The sequence below is a fragment of the Aulonocara sp. 'chitande type north' Nkhata Bay genome, linkage group LG1 (genome assembly GCF_057382095.1).
Source record: "Aulonocara sp. 'chitande type north' Nkhata Bay isolate Kocher_YH1m ecotype deep benthic linkage group LG1, A_spYH_male_GT1.1, whole genome shotgun sequence".
Taxonomy (NCBI): Eukaryota; Metazoa; Chordata; class Actinopteri; order Cichliformes; family Cichlidae; genus Aulonocara; species Aulonocara sp. 'chitande type north' Nkhata Bay.
Window position 1 is genome coordinate 6,817,350 of NC_141344.1, and position 24,969 is coordinate 6,842,318.

General features: G+C 38.2%; 2 protein-coding genes across 2 annotated transcripts; both read right to left on the reverse strand.

The window, feature by feature from the left end:
- Positions 1–341: 341 nt before the first annotated feature.
- LOC147338597 (putative gonadotropin-releasing hormone II receptor) lies at positions 342–6,878 on the reverse strand. The gene is made up of 4 exons (XM_086309022.1): positions 6,653–6,878; positions 5,503–6,110; positions 3,488–3,692; positions 342–2,941 (listed from the first exon to the last, which is right to left on the reverse strand). The coding sequence occupies exons 2-4, from the start codon at positions 6,049–6,051 to the stop codon at positions 2,493–2,495; spliced, it is 1,203 nt and encodes a 400-aa protein (XP_086165148.1). The 5' UTR covers positions 6,052–6,110; positions 6,653–6,878; the 3' UTR covers positions 342–2,492.
- Positions 6,879–19,786: 12,908 nt separating this feature from the next.
- glo1 (glyoxalase 1) lies at positions 19,787–24,360 on the reverse strand. The gene is made up of 6 exons (XM_086309143.1): positions 24,204–24,360; positions 21,351–21,433; positions 21,036–21,176; positions 20,766–20,833; positions 20,563–20,652; positions 19,787–20,227 (listed from the first exon to the last, which is right to left on the reverse strand). Exons 1-6 carry the CDS (start codon positions 24,270–24,272, stop codon positions 20,136–20,138), a joined length of 543 nt encoding a protein of 180 aa, XP_086165269.1. The 5' UTR covers positions 24,273–24,360; the 3' UTR covers positions 19,787–20,135.
- Between the last annotated feature and the right edge of the window lie 609 nt (positions 24,361–24,969).

Here is a 24,969-nt window from a genome sequence, read left to right on the forward strand (position 1 = left end):
ATCCTGCCAAGTTTATGGGCTCAGCCATTTGTTTTGGGTCCTAATATATAAAATTAAGGTTCTTTTGTATAAATTGGTCACATCATGTTTCAAAATTGTAGGCTAATTAGTTAACCACAAGTCTTTAGCCAATGAGTGTGCAGACCTCCTCATCACATATAGTTTTTGCAACCAAGATGGTGACAGCTGATTCGCGTATCTTAAGATTTCAAAAAGGGACTTCAGCAAACTGTGAGATGTGTCAGTAGCTCTGTCCACCTTTTAAATTGTCTACAAAAGCAATATTCATTAGTTGTTCCTGTTCAAATGTAGCTGGTCTGAATATTTCAGACCAGCTGAATATTTCAGACCAGCTACTGATCTTACTGGTATTTTCCCACATAGGCAACTCTAGGGTTGGTTTTTCTAGTCCTTTTCTGACAAAGTGAATATAAATTTCACATAATGTAGTTACATACACTTACATTGTATCTATTCATCATGCTTTGCATATTCTAAATTCTCCCTTGCCAGCTGGAGCAGCAGTCTTTGACATGTCTACTTAGATTACCTTCACTGGTAGCTTCTGTTCTGCCCACAGGAAGGTATCCAGGTGGTCTCCTTCATCTGCACCAGAACCGATAGACATTTGTTTTTTTTGTTTTTTTAATTAAGAAGCTTTTCACTAATCTTCTGTGACACATCATGTTGACTGTCTGAATACACCATCTCATGTTTTTATTCACTGTCCCATACTCATGGCTCACACTCCTTGCCGCTGACGTTCTCAGAGGCCAGTGAGTCCCAGAAGTTAGGCAAAATACTAACGCTTCTATGGTCACCACTGTGTTCCCTGCGATCATAAAGACATGAAAAGAAGAATCAATGAATGGGTGAAAACCCCACTGCCCTTTCTGAAGTGTAACTCAGAAGATTTACTAGGAGCCTAGCTTAGATTTATTGTCTTGCTTTAACGTAATTGTTAGCCAGTCCTACAGTATCACATTTTGTGTGAAGGTTGTGTCATATTCAATTTTTTGAGACACTCATTCTGTTGTGCAGGGGGAAAATAACATGCTGTGATTTGTGGCCCTGTCTATTGCATGGTCAAAATGCTTTGTCTCTACTGTGTTTGGTATTCAGGGCTCATTTAACAGAATATTATGAGACGGGGTTTGAGCTGTTGAAGCCACCTGATGCTACATGAAATAATCTTAGTGATTACACAGCATAGAATAATTTGAATAAGTTTATTAATTATATAATTAGCAGAAAAAACTGTATGCTAATCATTAGATCCATTGCATTTTAATTATTGCCTTTATGAAATGGAGGCTTGTTAGGAAAGTCAATCAAATATATTTTTGTCTAATGAAACAAAATGCTAATGTTCAGTAAACATTTAAAGTGACAGATTTCTTTCTAAACTGATTTTTCCTTTTTTTTTTTAAATATCTTGACATATTTGATAAGCAGTCATTTTGAAACATTTCTTGGACCCACAGACAAGGAAAAAAAAATTTTTCCTGCCAATTTCTGACAACTTTAAGTTGAAACAGTTGATCCGTTTCATCAACTTTTTCGTAATCCAGCCAATTGAGCCAACTTATTCATGCAAAGGAACCTAACAATCTTCATTAAAAGTGCATGTAATAGTCCTGCATAGAAAACTAGTTTCAGCTGCTCCCTTATTCACAATGGATCACCGCAGTGAGTAGCTCCACATGTCTGAGTTTTGCACTGGATCCCCTTTCTGATGCCGCCCAGAATCAACTCTGAATATTTTGCTCATTAGGCAAATGTGAAAACCACTACACAACGATACCATTATACATGATGTCCTAAATATATGATGTGAAAATAATTCTAGCAGAAAAATAAAGAGACAAAACCTAATTGTTTTAAAATAGTCCTATAATAGTGCTTTCTGGTAAGTTTCAGGCATCTGATATTAAAAGTCTGTCATAGCTATCATGCGTGTTACTTATAATGACAAGCGAAAATGTCATGTGACATACATAATGAAATCATCGTATTTCAGACCACGACTGACATTTGGTATGCATCTGTAGCTCTTTCTTTATCTGCACATGAAGGACTCTTCCGATTACTTTTAAGCTCCGACAAACCCTTTACATCAGAACTCAGGAAGCACTCTTCAGTAACCAATCAGCATCTTCTATCATTTATTCAATGTTGTATCCTTTAGCACATCTTGGTGAATGTATAGCTCACATAGCAGGCTCAAAACCAGTTAAACATATCATGTAGCGGTAAACGTGTTTTACTGGGTAATGAAGATATGTAACCTTAAATTAATATGGACAACCTCAAGCATCACACAGGCTACACAGACACATGGACATAATTTGTCTACAAGTGATAGATAGATTGTGTCTTTAGACTTATTCTACACATGCATGTTGTAATTGTAAAAAAACAATAAGTTCAGTAAACAAACAGCCCAAACAATGAAATGCCAATGTTGCCCCTCTCCCTGCGACTAAACACTGTCAGACGCTGTTGTCAGTGGATTTTGCCTCAGCCTGTTCAGAGCTGAAGTCCTTTTCACCACTGGTCATGCCTCTTTTAGATGGTAAGACAGATCCAGTACATTTCAAGGACTCCATTATTACTGCATTAGTCTCCAAGCTGGACATTACAGCGGCTTTGCGATAGCAGTTTCTCAGCCCCTTCTGGAAGCGTATGGTGAACAGGCCATATATGATGGGGTCCAGGCAGGCATTAAAAAGACCAAAGATGAATAGGATGTGGGTCAGAGAGTGAGAGACTTTTCCCTCCAGGTCATCTGGGAAGAACCAGTACCATAGACCCAACAGGTAGTACGGAGTCCAGCACACAATGAAGCAGATCACAATAACAATGCTCATTTTCAGAGTTCTCATTCTTGCTTTTGGGATGTTGTTCTTTGAGCAGCGGAGATGTGGCTCACTGGAGGGCACTATAGGAGAGAAAGGAACACATTTGATGTCAAATAAATACATCGAGCATTTCTTTGAAGAAGTACATTTAGAACACACTTTTATCATTTCATTTATACGTTTCTGCTGTGAATCACGTTCTTTCTTTAACTGCAACAGTTTATACATCAGTCTATCCAGCACAACTAACATCACACAGACTTTGTACTGGGGAGACCAGCCAACGTCTGCTCCACTACATTGGACATTTGCATTCTCACATGCACATTTGTCAAATTTTCAGTGTTTTCTCACATTTACTCTGGTAGTAGAAAGATAATCTTTGCTGGTGGCGGAGATGTTAAGGTGACTGCATGGCAAGTAGGAATGGTCAAGCGAGAAAAGGTGGGAGAGTGTGCTGATGGGTCAAAATGACAAGAATACGATGAAACAAGAAAAACATAACCTGAACAGAAGTTGGTGATACTGAAGTTAAATGTTGCGAGCACCTTTTAGCTTGAACATATTTTTTAGTTCTTGTAGTTTTGCCTGTGTTTGGATCAACTACCATTTACTTGGACACTTACTGTTCTTTTTTGTCATCTGTTTGGAGATCTGAATAAAGATCCTGGTGTAGCAAATAATCATAATAACCAGCGGCAGCAGGAAGAGACAACAGAAGGTAAACATGTTGTAAGCAGTTTCTTGCCAGTGCGTAACGAAGCTTCCCCTGGTGGTGCACTGAGTGAAGTTTGCTGGATAGGTAATGGTCACATTATGGAAAATGAACATCTGTTGGATTAAAAATTCAAAACAAAATTAGAATTTTGCAGGCAGTAGCTGTCACCCAACATATTTTTTTATTTGAACGTTGGCTTGAAGATTAAAATATTATCCAAATGATTAGACCAAATGGACCAGTATGCCTCAGTCAGTAAGCGTGAAATGACAATTAGTAGTGTACCAGAGATTTTTAGGTTTGGGGAGAGGATTGAAATGTGAATCAGTTTAAAAGTTCAGAAAACCCGAGCAGTGGTTATTATTACTTTAATATTTAAAAATACTGCACAGGGTTAAAGTACTTAACACCCAGTGTTAAGTACTTTAACCCTGTGTAGAAGCTAAACAACGATTTACTTTAAAGACATTACAAGAATGTAAGATTTACCACACAGTCCTCAACCTAAAAGTAGTTTCTCTTATATCAATAAAAGCAAAAAGCTATTCTGAAAATATGGGAAACAGTGTGTAAATTCAACCTACACATCCCTATAAAAACTAGGTATTTTTATTTCAAAGTATTTTATAGCTGCACATTGATCATTAGCTAGTAAGGCGTACTAGTACTTCTCTGCCTAAAAACACAGACGCCTGATACACTTTTAAAGCATTATATGAGTTATCAAGACCACATTTAAGTGCCTATGCAGAGATGTTTTAAAATGGGTCAGCTTGGAGTGTAAAGTCAGCAACATGTTATTTTATCCACCAGCTTGTAAAGTCTGATAGCAGCAGTTTTCATATCTGGTGGCAAAATAAAGTTGCTTGCTATAAATGGGAAGACTGCTTTCGTCTACCTCTCTTTGTCACAGTTTCAAAAATTACTTGAGACTTTTACAGGGGTTGAATTTACATTAAGAATACCTAAATGATAATTATTGCCCCTTTGAAGTTGAAGTCTACAGATAATTAATCATTTCATTTTTGAAAATTATTCATTTTTGTTCCAACGCTATCAGTTAAAAATGTGAAATATCCAACTATATCATTCCAGACAACACAATACAATATTTTCATAGCTTACTTTAAGCCCCAAAACCGAAAGATATTGCACTTATATTCATATATGAGAAAGAAAAGCTGTCCATGTTTAAGAACATGTGAGCAGTAAATGTTTGGGAAAATAACTAATCAATAATGCAAGTAATCCTTTCTTTTCTACAATTAATTATTATTTATGATCAGCACATTTAGGAATTCTTGCACATTTCAAAATGTTTGCAATCCTGTGCAGAATCATCTAGCATGCTTGAAGAGAAGATGGGCTATATTTGTGTTTATCATTACACCACAATGAAAAAGTGTTACAGGCTGCACTCACTACCACGCTGTTTACAGGGTAAAAGCCATACAGCCAGGGTAACAGGTCCTGATCTTTTAGAAATCTGAATGATAGAGCTATTAATCCCCAAGGTTTATGCCCCCCTAAAGCCCACAGCAGAAGTTCATGCATCAGTGTCTAGAAAATACCACATCTGATGTAAATACACCCTGGGACACAGAATGATTAATCATGTATTAATAATGTAAAAACACAATCTCATGTTCTCTTACATTTGTTTGCCCACAGTTTTACAGTTTTATAAGACTGAGACACAATATTCATCTTCATCTAAAGCCAGTTATAAAGCTGATCTATAGCCAGCCCACTGCGATAGATTATGGATCATTCAAGGAAGGTTGCACTTGCACAGGAAGTGCATGAGGAATCTGCAGAAGAAAAGGTGAGCACTAAAGTAACTACTATGACTCAGACCTTCTCTGAATTACTTAAAAAATGGTCTGTCAAACTATAATCATGTGTCTTGGCTTCTGGTCTCACCTGTGGGATTGAGAGCAAGGCGCTCATAATCCAAGCCACCATTAGCATGACCCTGTTCCTTTTCCGGACCATAGCGATGCCCAGAGGGTTGAGGATAGCCGACTGTCTGTCCAGACTAATCACCACTGTGACAAAGGCACAGGAGTACATGGCCTGAAGCTTGAGGAACATGAGGAATCTACAGGCCAGGTCGCCGGCCAGCCATTGAACTGTGATATTCCACACTGCATCTACAGGCATCACGATGAAGGTAACCAAGAGATCAGCTGCAGTCAAGTTGATTATCAGAACTCTAACATGGGACTTACGCTTGTGCCCATTGGCAGCCCAAAGCACAGCCAAATTGCAAAAAGTGGATATGCCACACAGGATAAAGGTAACAATCACTCTGATCTTCGCTGCAGTGGAAAAAGTAGGCAGCTGCAGAGCACCGTCCACTGATGTCCAGTTACAGTGAGGATCTGGCCATTCACAGCTGGCGTTGAGGTCAAGTCCTGATCTCTGCTGGTACATGACAGCTGCAGGATCACAGCAGGAGGAGCCGTTCATTTTCTGACCCTCACCAAGAACCCAGCATTTTGCTCAGCTACATGTGGAGGCTGCAGTTGCTAAAGTGAGATCAAGCATAATATACATGAGCTTATGCATGAAGTTGATGCACAAGATTTATCTGCATTGATTTGCATAATAGGACTAAAAAATATTAGTTCTGTGATTAATACAATCGGTGACAGAGAGGGAGCAGTCTGCTGCATAGAGCACATCTCCCGGATGTGCTCACTGAGGTGGAAAGACGCTGACTTCTTCTAACAACCCATCTTCTCTGAATAGAAGCAGCATCAACAACAACCAGTCAAGATAATTACACCCCAATGGCATCAATTTTATGAGTCAAAAATACTTACTATAATACTAATACTAAGTTTATTATATTTATGAGACAAAGTTTAGCATCTCTCACTTGTGAAAAAAAATGCAACTTAGCTGTGGCTTTTATGCGTCTAATAATATGTGTGTCATTTAAAATGTAAATCAACAATTAGAAGTCGTAGTCAGCGTCAAAAACAGCACTGTGCCTGAAAACAAAAACAATTAAAAATACATTTATAAGTACTAAAGTACAATAAAATAAAATAAAATAAACCCTCACATTTTGGTGTTGCAGATCACTGTACTTTCCAGACGGTGACCAAATCGAAGCCCACTCGTTTTATGGAAGTCCGAGATTCCGGTGCGGCTCCATGTCCCTGCAGCAGGCACAGTGCAGTGCTGAGCTTCTGAATAATAACTGAAGAATCTCAAATGTTCCCTCACAGTTTTATCTCCGTACCCCTTCTGAGGAGCTCATCTCGGTTTTTATTACTCCCTCCGGTGAGCGCGTCAGCCGCTCTGTGGGCGCGGCTACACCAGGGTCCCCGCATCTGATCCAGGGGCGTCAGTTTCAATGAAGCCCGAGCTCCGGCGAAGTTTCTAATTTTATCTCTGGCTGAATTAATTCAATGAGGCACTACAGCCCCTATTAGCATCGCTATTATCCACAGCATCCCAAACCAGCTCTTGTTAACGACGTGAGATTGTTACTATAACAAGCATAATGTTTTCTTGTTGAGCTGGTGAAGCTTTATTGTTTCATCCCCCTAAAGCTTAATGTTTACTGATTAACTTCCATAAAGCAATTGTCTCTTTTGATGGCCTACACAGGTTTATTTGTTTGTTTCCTTTTGTTTTCTTTTTGTTTTGTTGTTTTTTTTAATGTTCCCTGTCAGGTAAGAAGCCCACAAATCTATTCTAGTATTACGTAATTAGTCGATTACTAATTACGAAACTGGAAAATACTAAAAAATAAAACTTCAGTGTTGAGCTGAAGGCAAACACCTTACTCATGAGGTTGATTTCAGCATCTTGCTCCTGGATGCAGCAGGCCTACTGTAGCCCAATTCAGACTGTTAAAATACATATAAATTAGCTTTTAGATACCGTTTTCATCAAAGCATTTGTGCTGATGTAAAGCAGGAAAAGGTAGCACAAAACACCCACTCAGCAATGTTTTGTAGCTAAAAAGTTGCTTTAACTTATGTACTAATCAGAGGGTATTTCTCACCCAAATGACTCAAGAGTTAAATTAAAAAAAAAATTACCTTAAATAATTTATTATATGGTTTAATCTATTTCCACAAGTAAAGCTAACTCAAAACTGGGTTTCATTTTCCTAAATTCCATAATCTACACATGGTCCAAGCTTTTGTAGAGTTATGGTGGTCAGCTAGAGTTTAGACAGTTGAGTATAATTTTTTGTAGTTTGAGTTATTTTGAACAAGGCACAAAATAATGATTGAAGAAAACCTGCAAGCAAACACTGGAAATGAGTTTCTCTCATTTTAGGGTCAACAAACTCAGAGTTATTTGCTAAACCTTCTTCCTGGAATAGGCCTCGGTGCACTTACATATAAATAAATCCACAGACTTCTACGCTGCAAGATGCATGTTGTATGCTGTTTGACCAAAAAGCTAGGGCTAAGACTAAACGGACACTAAAAGAAAACTGAAGATAAGATTCCACATGAATGTTACTAATGCACAATGCCTCCTGTTTGTAAATAACATTTAAATTTATAATAACGGATTATATGGCAGTGGGGAATAAATTTCACTACAGTAGATGTCTATCTGAAAGTGCTGTGATTAAAATTAATTTATCTGAATTTCAGGAGCGGGTCCACACCTCCATACATACACATCTACTAGAAATGCTGTCAAAGTTAAAATGAGGATGTGGTCCCAGCTAGTTAACTTAGCTACACTAAAAATGTGTAAATCTTCCACTGTTATTTTTTCAGTGGCATGTGGCAACACTGTGCAGAGCAGTTACTTAAACTCTGCTCCAACAGAGGTCGAATATCTTGTTAATAGTGTGACATCCTCACTGTGCACGACCCTGCATACTTTGGCTCTTCTAAAAAAAGAAGGAAACAAATCAGAAATTCCTGAAAATGCTGCAGTGAGAGAACTGACAGTGAGACCACATTTCTCTCATATAGGCTTCTATTCTTTGGCTCACTATTAAATCAAGAAGGAAATTTAAAATCCTTTTCCTCACTTCCAAGGTCTCGAATAATCGGGCACAATCTTATCTTCAAAACTGCATATTACCATTAAGCATATAGTTCAGACCCTGAACCCTTTCTCAGTAACACTGCATTAGGCTTAGGTTGCTCAGTTTCCCACGGTGCCCTAAATGATTCTTCGTCATTCATCTCTTTTCGCTCTCTGTGTGTGAATACACCATTTTGCATTTAATCAATGTTATCATTAAACTCTGCTCCATTAGTGTGTCTTTTGTCTTGTCTCAGTCCTTTCGTCTCCAAAAGGTCATCATGGCAGATGGCTCCCATTTCCTTGAGGCTGGATTTTCTGGGCATTTCTTCCTGTTAAAAGGGAGTTTTTCCTTCACACTGTCAGCAAATTCTTGCTCACAGTAACCAACAACCAGCGATCGGGTAAACTGACATATTTAGAGTGCAAAAGGTGTTGTGACTATTTCTAGATTGAGAGCAGTAACTGCCTTTAGCCCTGTCATTAGCATTAGAAAGCACCTTCATTTTTACAAAAAAGTTGAGTAAAGTTCTCCTCAGTATCAGCAAAAACATCAATACACATATTTCCCAAAATGCTGATCCATTTTTAATAGAAATGTCAGCCTGTCGGTGTAGTGTTTCCACTGCAGAGAGATGACAAAAATACTATATAGTATACATCTATTTACTACATAAACCCTCTAGCTAGAAGTCTTTTTTGCCTCACTCATAGTTGGCTTCTTCCTCGCACGACAGTTTCTCAGCACATTAATGTGAGAACAAACACATCCCGCAGTCTTGCAAAATGTATATGTCTTTTCTTTTTTTCTTTATTTTAACCTCCTAGGACCTGGCGTCCACATATGTGGACATCACATTTTGGGTTATTTAGACTAAAATACTCAATTTTGCTCTACATGGGCCTGATATCCAGTTACAAGGACATTATACTGCTACTGTTCTATCAAAATTCTAAACCAATATCCTCATATGTGGCTCTTATTTTTCTTAAAAACAAAATAAGGGAAAGAAAAAAAAATCTGGTCATTCTTTGTTTTTACATTCATCGGGCCCCAATATGCCCAAATATCAAAGAGAAATAAAAAAATGCATGCTGTGGAAGAGTTCGGGTCTTAGGAGGTTAATTATAGCTACTATGAAAAAGGCCTTAATTTCTGCTCTTTTTATGAAGTAATAAAAGCACTCAAGAATACATTCAGTGTCAAATCTTGGGGGGAAGTGCCTTCTTTTCGATACTGCTTGAAGATTTAGCAGCAGAATGGCTTTGCAAAATTGAAAATCTGCAATTTAACCAAAAGCGTTGCATGTAAAAATATCTGACTCCTTTGCATTGAGCAAAAAGTGATGGAAATGATGATGAGACAGAATGAAATTGTGGGAAAGCTGTTTAAGCCTGTTTTCATTTTTTCCACTTTGCGACGATTGTTTTAACAATGCGATAAGGCATCTGGTTTTACCAGAGGAGAGAAAAGCATCTATTTATCCCCTTACGAGTTGCACCTGAGCAGAAAATGTGAGCTATAATAAGATGCACTTCAGTTGTAAAGACCTGTAGAAGCAGATGTTAATTTATATATGAAGACATGAAGTCTGAATTATTTGCTGCAGCTTTACTAAGCGCCAGAAAGGAACATAGTTTTCCTATAAAAAACTTTTATGAAAACACCAGCTGTTCTGTCTTCTACCAGAGAGAAAGTCAAATAAAAGATTCAATTAGAAGCATGTCTGTTCATGCAGGGGAAATCAAATAATTACTGAAAGGCTGGATGATGCATTTTAATTATTGGTGCTGTTTTGAACAAAAAGGCACAGGAAAAGAAAGACTTAATGTCATGATATCCCTGACTTTCTAATAATTTGCAGCGGAGGATTATCCATTTTTCAAAGCAACGGAGAAGCTGATTGGTGGTTGCTGTTGGCTTATGTTGACACACTCTGGGCTACTGTCCAAACAAGCCACAATCTTTTCAGCTCCACAGAAATTAAACTCATTTTCACTTTAATCCACAGTGACCTTTGTGCTTGTCCTGAACTCAAGTATTATCATAAGTTAGATTAAGTCCTTTTTGGAAAGAAGTCATTGAAATCTTGGCTGGTAAAAACGGTTTTGCTTGGTAAAACTTTTCTGTATCTCCATGACTATGTCTGCTGTGACACAGATAGGTGTCATCTCCAGAAATATAGAGAGAAAACTGAGGTCTTACACTGATCGGCTTCATAATTGTGGTCAGAATTAAAGTTTGTCAATGGAAGAGTCAGATTCAGCCAGAATATAAAGAATGGGATGAATGGATAACAGGTGAATCCTGGGCATTTTTTAAAAAAAGAGATCATTCATTGCTTCATTATGAATCCTTCCACTTCAGCAATCCACAACATGTAATTGCACCTGCTGCTTTCACAACCCTGAGACAACTCTCCTTAAACAGGTGTGCATACTCAAAAACTTCACTACTTGAAAAATCAAACTTTCTGCTAAATAAACTTTCAAGCACCATTATCCCACATCCCAAAGGTAATTTATTGGATTCCGATCTCTCAACTGGGGAGGTCACTGAAATCCACTGATGTAAAACATGAAAACTCATTTTCATGTTTATGAAACTAGCTTGAGAAGATTTTTGCTTTGATGTGGTTCATTTTCACGGTAAGTAGCCACTAGAGGATGCTGAAAACTGTGGCCATAAGGGGACACACATGCAAGAACAATTCTCAAGGAGGATTTGGCTTTAAAATCTTTATAAAATGGCATTTAGGCACCCAAAGTGAAAAGAAAACACTCTCCACAGAATTACATCACGGTTGGCAACCTGGACATAACATAAGACAGGCTGGCTTCATGCATTAAAGCTGTTCACACCAAATATTCACACCAAATACAAAGCCAACCATGTCAGCCTCAGATTTCTGTTCTGAGCTGACAGGAGTGCAATGCGACATCGTTTTCTGCTGTTGTTGCCCATCCCCCCTCAAGGTCAGACGTGTTGTGCTTTCTGATACACTGAGACTTTGTTTTCCTACTTATCACAGCTGTGAAGACCAGTTACCTGACTTATCATAGCTTCTCTGTCAGTGCAAACAAGGCCAGCTGTAGTCTTTTGACCGCTCTCATCAGCAATTTAATTTTTTCTACCCTCAGAATTGCCAAACATAGGATTTTTTCCCAGTAATCTACTGCTGCTATAAAATAAGATACTAAAATGATACAAAAAATAAACATCGGCATATGAGCATCTTTCCTTCAGTACCATCATTTTCTTTACCTGAAGGTCACCTAAATCAAACGGTTTTATTGAGTGATGTAGTTAACTTGAAGAATAGGCATGAGCCTTGATTAAATGCTGAGTTGGCAGCATACACCATGTAAAAAGATTTTCTTCACACTGCAGAGTAATCACATTGAAGATAAGGCTTGCCAGGAGAAGACAGCCAACTAAGTGAAACTGCAGCTTCACAGCCCATCGTAACGTACACTAATTAGAGACGGTCTTTAGTTCGTAGCTCAGCTGACATTTTACTACTATGTGTTATGAAGCCAGTGATTTACAGTAGCTTTAGATTATTCTTGTATTCATAATGTAATGATGGGGAAACAAGTGTTGCAGTCTCATAATTATCCATAAGACAAAATGGATAATCAAATTATTTAACAAATGGCAGGAAATAGCAGAAAAATGTTCTAACCATGCCAGTGCCAGCACAATAATCAGATATAAACTATACCAAATAACAAAAACATAATCTGATTGTGTTTAAGGTGGTATTAGCTGAGGAGGAGCAATCAGACTCAGATAAATGAAGGAAATAGATGGGAAAATGTTATTTATAATCAATGTTTATGTTCAACTGAAAGTATGATACTAGTACATGTATGCAGTATTATACTCCAAACCAATAGGATGACATTCTTGGGTCCCTCAGATCTGAGGTCCCTTTCTTTAAGGTTCTCAAGAGAATAGTGCATAATTTCCATTTCTCCCACAAAAGTATAAAAGAAAGCTGTGCTTGAGCCCCAGAGACCTGGGTCTACAGGGTCTAGGGGAGTAACTTTCAAGTTAATGGTCTCTCAAGACAAGTGGAAGCATGAAAAGACTTAATCAGTGCAAGGAGTGTTTACCATGAAGGTCTTTAAACTGTGGTGGAAACAAACAACCAATGGGCTAAAAGAACCTTAACAAAACTCCTGACAGTAAAAGTTACAGATATGTAAAATGTAAAAATGTGGCTTTGTTGTTTGTGATGCAGGATCTTTGATCTTTGAAGTGATGGTACTAAAACCAACCAGTTAGCATTTAATGAATAAATTAACAAAATACAGTAGTACCTACAGAATAGCTTCTTTGAACTGAACTGAACTGAACAAAACAATCAACAAACAAATATTTGATTTCCTATGCTAGCTAAATGTAAAGGATGGTGGGTATAGCAGCAGAAGAGGAGCCAAGGGCCGAACACTACAAACTACAGACTGATTATCCTTTTGTTCACCCAACATAACCATTTGTAAAGTCCAATACAAAGCTAACAACATTCTCATTAAAACTCAAGTAGCACCAATTAATTTCATTAACCAGTTAATCAAGTTAGAAGCACAAGGTGGAGCCTATCCTTCGTCCTCCAGTGTACTTAATGCTCTCAGCCTGGCCACCTCTATAAAATTGTCTTGGTCTGTCACTGCACACTGAGTAAACTCTCCTTTTATAGTCCTGCTCTTCAATTTTATTATACAAGTATTTAAATGCTTTGGTAATATTAATTTAAGTAGCTGTCGTGCTAACTAATCACTCTTGAATTCAAAATTTACCAACAGAAATAAAAATTCCAGATAAAAAAAATGAATAAAATATATAAGATTTTGTACGGTTGTCTACTTTTCCCCTATTAAATATCAGACCATTTCTGCAGGGCTGTTTTACCAAACCCCAGGACAACCCCTGCAGGATATGTATGTTTCAGTAAGAAGTCTTAAACAGAACAGAATAATAGCATGAGTGGCTTTCAGAGATGTTGTCCTGCATTACAACATAACCGAGATGCAATGTAAATTTGCATCTATTTTATGCCTCCTCACTCTGTGACCTTATTTAAATATCCTCCTTATCTTTATTCAGTAATTTTATTTCAGCCGTGTTTCTGATTATTTAACAAACTGCAGTTTAAGCTGTTCTATTTAACCTAATTTAAATGACATGCTTCAACTAGCCCACCTTCATAGCTCACATATGCTGTCCATATCATATTATCTCCAAGCCAGGGAGAAAGCTTTATGCCATCCATTCCAATTACCACTCAGATGTACAATGACAGAAAATAATTAACATGTCCGTTTGAACATAAGCTGTGGTCTACAGACCTCAGTGGACATTATGTAAAAAATCCTCAGGAATATGGAATATTGTCTGGAGTGTGGCTTTTTTCTGCTGGCAGCAGCAGGTCCAGAAAGTTGTGTTTCAATCAAGCTGAGCAAGAATCATGTGAGGTTGGCAAAGTCAAAATTAATCTAAGATGATGGCAAGAAGTGCACTCTGCTGCCACATTTGAGGGGGGGTAGAGTGATTGTGAACATCACAGTGTTTGCAATGTGGACATTTGTAACACTTAAAGCAAAGAGGGGAAACATATAAAAACCACTATCTGCTGGTTCATCTCGTCTGAACAATCATTCATGTGATCTACATTTAAACCTGGCAGGTGTATTGCTGCGGCCTGAGTGAGTGCAGTGAATGAGGAGTGGTTCCATTTTCTCCTCCCTGTTGCTAGGCAATCGGTGGCAGAGCCAGTCACATGTTGATGTCATGTGGTGCCGTCACAGCCCTGGTTTTATTTTATTAAGTTAGCATTACCTTTTTCTTTTATTGTTGTAGAAAATAATCTCCAAATGTTTATGTTCAGCAAGATATTGTTGCTAAAAGTAAATCGTTAACTTCAGGCTATAAATAAACGACATCACAAATCTCATTTAACTACTTGTTACTAAATTAATATAATCTCTGGTTCACTTAAAAGCATTCAGGAGTGGGCTATTTAATAATAAGAGATATTTTATCCCATATTTGGGGAGTTCTTTTGTTACAGCAGCTGAAGTAGTAATATAAATAGTTTCTACATGTGGTATGAAAGAGAGAGCAGTAAAGTAGAATCAGGCTGTTACTGATCTTTGAAGTGACTGTAATATCGCTAAAGTAAACTGAACTTGCTGCTGCTGAGTGATAGAAACTCTCCATTATTTTGCTGCACATGTAAAAACAAAAATCTCAACTTACTTAAGAAATGTTTGTTGCTCATCCCATTTATGTGTACAGCCTCTGTAGACTGTCAATGTGAACACCCAGGTACTTCTACCCCTCCGCCACATTAATATAGTGTATTATCCCATGACAGATACAGGCTGTGTAGCTGTCCTCTTCCTTCTGAAGTTGATCACCTGTAACAGGGCGATATTTAGCAGCTGGATTTACAGTGAAGAAGACTAAGACAGTACAGTGGAAGCAAGAGGCATTTATTTCAACATATAGCTCTAAGGCCATGACAATCACTGGCATGTCAAGCCTTCTCACAGCACAAACAATCACTCTCCTGTCTAATGACAATTAGCTGCCTTAAATACTCTCATCTGTTAAGGACTAAAGCATTATTTTACTGTCAGTTGGGTTTTTCAAATTTTAACTTTCCACCAACATTTTACCATTTTCACATGATTAAATATTTTACCCTTAAAGCTCAATAATCATTATAAAAATGCCCCAAACCCCATGCACAACAATTCCCCACACTCCCTTAACAACTGGCCTCTCCTGGAACCTTTAAATGGTGTCTGGACCTCTGTGAAGTAGTCAGATTCAAACGTCAAGGAAGGTGGTAGGGAAGCAGACTCTGCAGACATTTTGGGTTTTCAGAGGTGAGCAATTTATTTACAGTGGACCCCATCCTGCACGAAACTTAACAACCCCCCAAAGTAACGTAATTAGCAAAACTCAGCCATACATTGGGTTGGTAACACAGCTCACCTCTCCTCTCTCATCAGAGTCTGGCAGAGACTGACTATATATAGGGCCATCAATCTACCTTCAATTATTCCAGCCAGTACCACTCATTTGAGCTGAGAGATCTAAAACTCTACATAGTTGACTAAAAATGACAAAAACATTCTCACACTTCTAATTAGCACATTTACACAACTAAATGGCTGTATTGACAAAAAAAAAAAAAAGATTCAACAAATCCCTTCGGACCTGGAAACAAACAAAAGGAAGCATTTCTATGGTAAAAGAAACCCCTCCTCTCGGTTCAACCTGCTGATGTCATGTGTGATGTCATCAGCACTTTAAAATTAGGAAATGCTAGGCGGGCCTTTCCCCACACCTGACCTACATGAAGACTGAAAAGAAAGAACAAAGTAAGCATGAACAAATGGCTTAATCTGTAACATAATAAAATATAAAGAAACATGTAACTGAGTATTTGCCTTAATTTGCAGAATGTTTGATTTGCCGGCAACAGAATGCTTACATAAACAAACCCGGGATAGTTAGTGCAGCAATGTTACTTTGACAAATGGAAAATCATAGCAAATAAATACAGAGACAGAATAATGTGCAAAAGAAAAGGTCAACACATCTGGGACAAATGGAGAGCATTACAACTGCTCATCCACTTTGTCACGACCCCCCTGGGAAACATTTCCCCAAGCACCCTGGAGAGGACACTGAAAAAACAGGTGAGTTATCACATCTTAACAGACAACACAGAAATAGCTGAGCTGGATGTCTCATGTGTTGAGCTGAGTCACAGGATTTGGAGCACTGACTCACTTAGTCAGCGTGTTGTTTGGTCATAAAACGCTCAAGAAGTTCAAGTCAACTTTGATATGACACAGGGATGGTCTAGGTTCAGTAAAGAGGGCAGGGAAGAGTAAATAACTGTGGCACAGCATATAATGTTTGTTGTTGTCAGTTAAGTTCAGCTAGAATTGTTTTCATTCATTTTTTTAAACTATAAAAATATCCGATAGCAAGAGAAGAAGCAAGTTAATAAAAATGTTAACTTCTCTCATCAGAAAATCTTGATCTTTTTAAAATTACTTTTACTTTTCATTTTTACTTTTACAATTTCATTCTTTAGTTAAAGTCCACAAAGACCTGTTCAATCAGCTTTGCTTATTCCACCTCTTGCCACACGTCACCTTTTAAAAAAAAATCCTGAAAATGCCTCTGGCTAATGCATCTAGCAGGTTCTCTAGTCTTTGCTGAGTGCTTTGCAAATTGCTACAGAACTCAGTCACTGGTTTTTAGCTCTACCCAACCTCCTCAACCAAGGTTGTTTTTGTCTGGGGTCCTTTTCTCTTTATTTGGGATGGTGCATGTTGATGAACATACATGTAAAAAAAAGAAATTACATGAATGTAAACATACCAGATTATAGACAAAGGCTAATTTCCATCTGTTGTCCAAAAAACATATCAAAAATGGACATAATAATTCATTAAAAAAGTTTTTTTTAAATTCAGAAAAAAGTCTGGCTGCTCAGTTTAGACTTTAGAGAGACAGCCAGCTCTCAGAAGAGAACAATTGGTTTCAAATCTTGGCTTTCTTACTCCCCCGGTTTGGACTCTCCACCTTATTAACTCTTCAATTAAAGTTTTCTCTGCTGTGTTTGTAGCTTGCACTTGAATCTCTCACTCTGAGTATTCCCAGGAGCACAACAGCCTCAGATGGCAAAGTAGCTGCTAGGAAGGACGGCACTGGAGGTCGGACTGTGTGTGGAACGAGGGATCGGCACAGCACAGTGAGGTTGTAAACAAACAGCCATGAAGCTGAGCAGAGAGAAAGCAAATAGGTGATGAAATTAAAGGAAGATAAACACTGGAAAACATCAAAAGCTAAAATACTAGGAGAAAAAAAAAGTTTTAGTCAGTCTAGCAAACAACAATCTACCAGAGAACAGTTGAGGAGCAGGAGTACGTGCACTGCATAGCAATGAGCTGAGAGGCAGGTGAGCAGGATGAGGAGATAATGAGCTAACTGCAAGCAACTGTGCAGGATGAGTGGAGCGAGAGCCAGAATAACAGAGACCCCACCCAAATCACTGCATAAATGCACAAACAGGTGGCTACTGAAAAAGCAGGGAAACAATGTGGAGGTCTTCTTGTGGTTAAAAAACCTCCATAAAGCCTTGAAACAAAGCTTTGGAGGTGATTTTTTTTTAACTTATGTTTGATCAGTGTCTTACTGCATGATTGCTACTTGGGGCTTCCGAGACGTTCTTTGATTTTACGGTTTGGTTTTTATCCTGACATGCAGTCAGGAAATTTTAGCACCTTTACATCTGCATCCTAATTTGAGTCAGTCTCTGGTTAAGATGGTTCCTATAATGCAATATTAATTTCAAAATAAGAACAAAATTGCTTTGAATTCGTTTTTGTGGAAGTTCTGAAATTATACAACTTAGCAGAAAGTTGATTCATATAGATGCAATAAAGAAGGATGGACCACTTGTGGCATTGAACCAATCATTTAGTTTCAGGCTTAGAGCATTCTGCCGGGTAACCACAACACTGTGCAGAGGATGTGAGATGTTGTCCGTAAAGATTTTTTTTTTTTTTTTTTTACATCTCCAATTAAGATTACTTAGCCGCAGAACTTATCGTTCCTTTTAATTTAAGTTTGACATGCCTGTCAGAGAAGATGATTCTTTTGTAAACGGTATTGTCCTTGTAACTGACATTTTTAAAAACATTCTAAATGTTTTTATACTTACAATCACAGTGTAGATTCTGACCATTTTCAATAACAAATTCTTCATATAATGTTAAAAACACAAGATGTGCAGAGGAAGCTCTGAGGCTCTGACTCTTGAAGAATAGCTATTCACTGTAATGTGCCTGAAATTACATTGACAAAAAAAATGTTTAGTTTTGCATATTTAAGCAAACCAGGGAGGCACATTTATGTAAATGAAGATCTTAAAATGATATGTAAAAATTAGGATATATTCAAGAGTATTAGATTTCTCTAAAGCACAGTAGGAGGTTGAATGTCCAATTAATTTAGTACTAGAACACCCTCTAGTGGCACACAAGCTCAAACAGGGCCTTCCTTGAACCTAAAGCACACCTACATTATACATGGCTAGTGTTGACTCCCCCTACTGATGGATTCCAAATTCCACACTATGAAAGTCAAAGAGGAAAATAAAAAGAAGTGCGTAGACAGATTCCCCCCCCCCATAAACACTACTGGATTAAAATTATGGATTATGATATGAGAGATTAAATTGTACAACCACAGGTAGGATCCAAATTTTCCTTCTCCACAGCTTTTCCCTGCTTTGTTAACATCATGTTTTAGGACGTACTCACCCTAGTTCACATACATATGATTTAAGGGTAAATAATGAAGAAACCCAGAAACCATACAAAATATATATTTTTCTCTTGATATTCACTTTTTATGAGATAAATCTTAGAATATGGTATTGATTGGAAAAATTTCGCAAAGGTTCATGGAGTTTTAAAATAAGTAAAGGAGGCCATATTCAAATAAATAAGGAAAGGTTCATTTTGTGACTTATCTATTAGCCCTCAGTTTTAGGATAACACTACCTTTTCCCAAGAAAAACTCCAAGCGTGAAAAGGTTGTTTGTAGGTGATGACCTCCAGGTTATCACTCTCTTCAGATCTCTTCCAACTGGTTAAATAAAATGAAGAATATAAAGGTGTCACAGGGGGAATCTAACCCATCATAGATCCAACAGCCGTCGATATCTGACAATTTGTGAAGAATACAATCTAATGAAACCATGTGGTTAAAAAAATAACAAATAGAAACAGAACATAAAAAATATGGCTGGACAACGGAGGGTGCAAGAGGCCCACCATTCCTCAACCACACTACGGCATTAATAATAGTAATATAAATTAAAAACAAAATTACAAAAAATGCTTCCACCAATCATTATTTAGTAACAGCAGCCTTAGTCCCCTTAAGACGTCATTTTAATTTTCTCAAGAAAACAATTGCTGCATGAAAAAACATCCTTTTTTTAAAAACTTTGATAAGTATGGATAAAATACCCAGATTATCTTGTTGCTCCTTGGTGAAATCGTGAGTGTGACTGACCTAAATGTAAATTGGTTATGAAAAATTACTCATTACTTCACCTTTAGAAAGAAAAATAATCAGAAATCCGTATCAAATGTGACTTTCATGTTTATTGCAAAGTATTACCGTTTTTCTTGCACATCACTTTTTGAAAAAATAGAATATGATGACATGACAAAGTCAGGAAAATAGTTGCTGGGGTAACAAAGGTAACCAAAATGCTGATCAGCTGTGTGAGAACAGTCCATTTTGTGCTTGGACAGACTGATTGCCATTGTGCAAGTAATCCCACTCCGTATGCTCTTGAGTGCTCCGGCAGATGTTGATAAATTCTTCATTCCCCCCACTCCCCCCAAAAAATCTTTTCTTCTCCCACTGAACCCCTGAACCCACAGCAAGCCTGAGCTTTCACACTGAAGAAGGTTGCATGGGTTCATTTTTAGGAGGTGATGGACACCATATTGTTGGGACTTAGGATCTCAATCCAATAACCATCGGGGTCCTGAATGAAGGCTAAGCCTTTCATTTTGCCTGCAGGGGGGGAAAACATAACAGAGAACGAGAGGGTGAATATAAACTGTAAGTACTGAGTGGATAAAAGTTCAACTTCAGATTCAGACATGTGCAACAAAGACAGGCTGAATACAAGATAATTCAATTTCATATTAGTACAAATATTAAATATTAGCTATTAAAGGTTTACAGAAACCGGCTATCAACATGTCATTAAATTAAAAGTAATTAAAGTAACCCTGTGCGGAAGATGTAGCTACTTTAGGAATTATTATGTGGAAAAAATATTGATTTACTACATAAATAACTATGATTAAAGTATCATAACCCTGAACAAATATGTCACATCTTACCATCATCAGGCTTTTTAACAAAAGTGACTCCTTGCTCCTCAAACAATTTGCAGGCTGCATAGACATCAGGAACTGCAATTCCGATGTGTCCTGTCAAGAGTAACGGAGACGGTGCTCAGACAGACACACAAGTATCCACAAAAAGCAGCAGACCCAACACAAACATACATTATCAACTCAACACAACAAGAAAGCAGTTTTACCAAAGCCACGTGGATCCGAGTTTCCATTGTGATAAGTCTGACTGTCATCGGACTCAGAACCCCAGTTACTGGAAGAACAGATTCAAGTAAATATTCCAACTTGAGCTTGGTTTGCTTTTTGATTGCTTACAACATTAACTTTAGGTTTTTGACTACATTTTAACAACAGAGGATCATTTTTTACTGGATGAGGGAGATAACAGTTGAAGAAGATGCACACAATGCAATAAAATGAATTTGTTCCTGGTAGTATCTAACATCCACCCTTACTGTGTCAGCTCGAGGGTGGCTCTTCTTGAGAAAGTCCAGGCCGTTTTTTCCTTCACATCTGCAGGGATCTCCTTCTTGTCCTCATAGCCCAAGAAGAAGAGAGAGAAACGCATCGAGGGAAAGTCAAACTTTTGCAGGAGCCTGCAAAATATCAATCGCAGAGAAAACATTTTACATAGTCAGGAAACGTCCACACAAACTTTGAAAACACATTTAACGATTTTATGTCTCTCTTTGCAGTGACAAATAAAAAGATGTAAACAAATATAACTCGGTTCAAGAGCTGAGTAAACCGAAGCCCGCACGGATACTCACGTCATTCCGAGGATTCTGGTGTAGAAATCTAAGGATTTATTTGGATCTTTAACCCTCAGCATCGTCTGCTGCATCATGAAATCCTAACACAAAAACATAATAATAGATTAAGGACAAGTCTTCGAGGTAAGTAACAGTATAACTGAATTACAAATATGACAGGGATGAAAATTAATGTTTCCTTAAACTGCAGAGGAATTCAGATTCATTCAACAAAAAAACAAACACAAATTGTCACGTTACATTTAGTTGCTCAAGAGTGGCGGGACTTCAGTGAGCAGAGTACAAGACAATCATTTTATATTTCTTTATGATGTTAAGCACTGTACATTTCATTCTTGTGTGAGACAGTCAGCCTCACCTCTGGCTCCGTTTAGCAACGTGACTGAGAAAAATTTGTATCCTGGCACTAAGCGGCGAAAAACACCTTCAGTCGAACTGTACCTCTGTGTTACTGAGCGCACAAACACAGGCGGTCAGCATCATAGGGCTGAACGTGCCAGATTTGCCTGTGTTCAGTTAGATTTAGACAGTGACAGTAGTCGATCGTGGCTCAAGAGTTGGGTGTTCGTCTTGTAATCGGAAGGTTGCCGGTTCGAGCCCTGGCTCGGACAGTCTCGGTCGTTTTGTCCTTGGGCAAGACACTTCACCTACTGGTGATGGCCAGAGGGGCCGATGGTGCGATATGGCAGCCTCGCCTATCAGTCAAACAAACTGCCACTATGTGTTACACATTTTCAGTTCCAAATGGGACATCAGGCTGCAGGTGTTTAACATATGGATATGCAGTGGTTCAAACAATCGTGTGCCACCTGATTAGTGAAATTATCAGAGTTAATATAAGAAAAGAAAAATGTGGTAAAGTGGGCGTCTGGTTTTTACCCTCCGTATTTCTGTGTTTGAAGTGTATGAAAACCAAACTTTGCTCTTTGACTGCATTTCACAGTTAAGTCCTATCTCTGTGCGTTGTCCTTCCTGTGCCCTTCCTCCTTCTGTGTTAATGTTTCATATCTATAGAAACTCTACAAACACCGCAGCTGCAATATATTTCCCCAGATAGCATCACAGCTGCATTCATATTTCCGACTAGTAGTTCATCACTCATACAGCACACATTAAACCAACAAAGCAAAAGTGGAAAGCCCCTGAAAAATGAAAGTGCCTTTTATTTCTCAGGTCAAACCTCATATTTTACACGTGGGAGCAAACCCTAAACTTCAATTTCAAAGCATGTGAGTGCCAGCCAGAGCAAAAAAGTCAGAAACAGCTAAAGAAAAATAGAGGGAACCACTTAGTTCCGCTACACAATTAGGTTTGTTTCTGTTTGTAGGTGTATTTACTGGCACTTGAAGCCATACAAACAGGAAGGTAAGTGGGCTGCAGCACGTTAACGTTAGTGACTTCAAAAACAGACTGAGTGGAGCAAACAGCATCTATCCAGTGAATAACATGAACAGTAAGTTACTAAGAACTCAATAAATGAAATGCAGGGCAATGTGGGATGCATTGCTACTGCTGAAAGGCACATTTTTATAAATCTTAAAGCATCTTAAAGAATAAACATACGAATGATGACCCTCACAAAGGTCTGGGAATGAAACCTGTGAAGGATGAATAAGCTGTGTTCAACTGAATGCATTTTTTGCTACTTCTTATATGCATAGATTCAACATAAAGTTCATTTGACGGCCTTTGGACTCAATCAAGACTATTGTCATTATGTTAATAATAAGCCCTTAACTATCAAGAGCTTATCATTAACTATTTATATATTATTTCCTATGCTGTTCTGTCTGTTAACCATCTTTACGCTTCTCTAAGTCTGTAACTTTTCTCTGGTTTCCAGGTGCCGATTAAACTTGCATGGCACCATGCTGGCATTATTTCACTCTTGCCAACCAAAGATGCACTGTGGCTGAAGGCTGCTGAAATCTCTAGCCTGGCTGAAACCTTAATACAGGTAACTTAGTTTGCAGTTTCTCCTAACAGTTTTTCTTTAAGAGGTTTTCTCTTCATGAGAAAGCAAACAGGGTTTTTTTTTTCCTCACTACAAATCAGAGCCTTTTACGTGTACTTACATTGTAAACTTCATTCACTGCTTTTTGTACAGCTATAGTAATAATATGTGGTTGACATAAAACCCCAAGCCACACCTCAAACCACTCCTCAATTCCACCTCACACCTACTCCTTATAAATGCACGCTGTTTGGGAACCACAGGCTCAACAGTGGAGCTCTTTTTAAGACTCAAATGTGTGTCATTTCTGTGATTTACAACCAAAATCTAAACGTGGAACTACGAAACATGAGTGGGACGCCTGGTGAGCCTACTTGTTGGACAACTTCCATATCTTGCGATACATGCTGACCACGTTAGGTATTTCCATTCCTGCCGACCTTTCGCAACAGGATGCGGAGTATATTCTGGTCTCACCGCACCTAAATAGCAGCTTTTCTAAACAGTACAGGCGGCTCTCCCATTACGCACAGACTTGTTTTACGCACGCCTTGGATGACGAGTTTTATGTTCATACGGCAGCAGCCACTGGAAGGTTCACCTAGAAAGGTGAACTCACATCCGCCTGCCATGAAACCACATGGGGTTTTGGTTTCTTTCTTTCTTTCTTTTTTTTGGTACATCATTAACTAAAGCAATTTAAACCGTGTGGAAGAGAAACGAATCCCCCCTAAACGAGAGCAAAACCACCGCGAATTTTGTGGAGGAATGTGTCCGATAATGGACGTAGCATTAAAAGCGGGTTAACCTGTTTGGGAGCTGCTATCCTGTTGGGTTTGAATTATTGCCAATATGTAAATTTAGATCACCTCCATGAGGGGCTACGATGGTCTTACCTTAGTGATCGGGTCTCCATCTTTACACACTGCTGCCACAGCCTCGTCTGACAAACCTTTATTGCTCATTTTTGCTACAAGAAGCTGGAGTGCAGTTCGGCAGAGACTGACTGGCAGGGAAAGGGACTAAGCAGAGGGAGTTCCAGAAAAATATACTTCCGGCACAAGATTTCAACATAAAAGGCACAGTAACCGAGAGGAAAATGCAGAGGATCGCTCGTTTCCTGCTCCAAAGCTTTGCAGGATTCACAGCTCAAAATATACTTTACTCATCTTTAAACCGTGACTCGGTGCTTCTTAGTGGTTTTTCCGACTGGCTTCCACTGACAAAAAGAAGATGTGAATGGAAAGTGGGTGGGACCAGAAGCTTGTTTCTAAGATGGCCATATTAAAGATACTTGTAGATATTTGACTGACTGACTGAAACCCAGCACCAGGAGTGCTTCCAGGAATTTTTAAATGTGGTCCCGATTAAAAACAGAATATTTACCCATACCTAAAACCGTGAGTGGGATTTTCAGGCTGTTGTTTTTGTTCATAAAGATGTGTTTATGATTTTAAACTTTAGAGACATTTCACATCATCATCCACCACTTTAATGGTGTATATGCTAGAAATTAAGGAAAAGCCAAGTAATTTCTGCCAAAATTACACAAAGACAAGAGTGGCAACCATTTTCCCTTTCGTTTTGCTTCAGCGATTTATTCTCTGCTTTTTTGCAGGAAAAATATCTCTGCAAACTCAAAGGATTTCTTAATTATTAAAT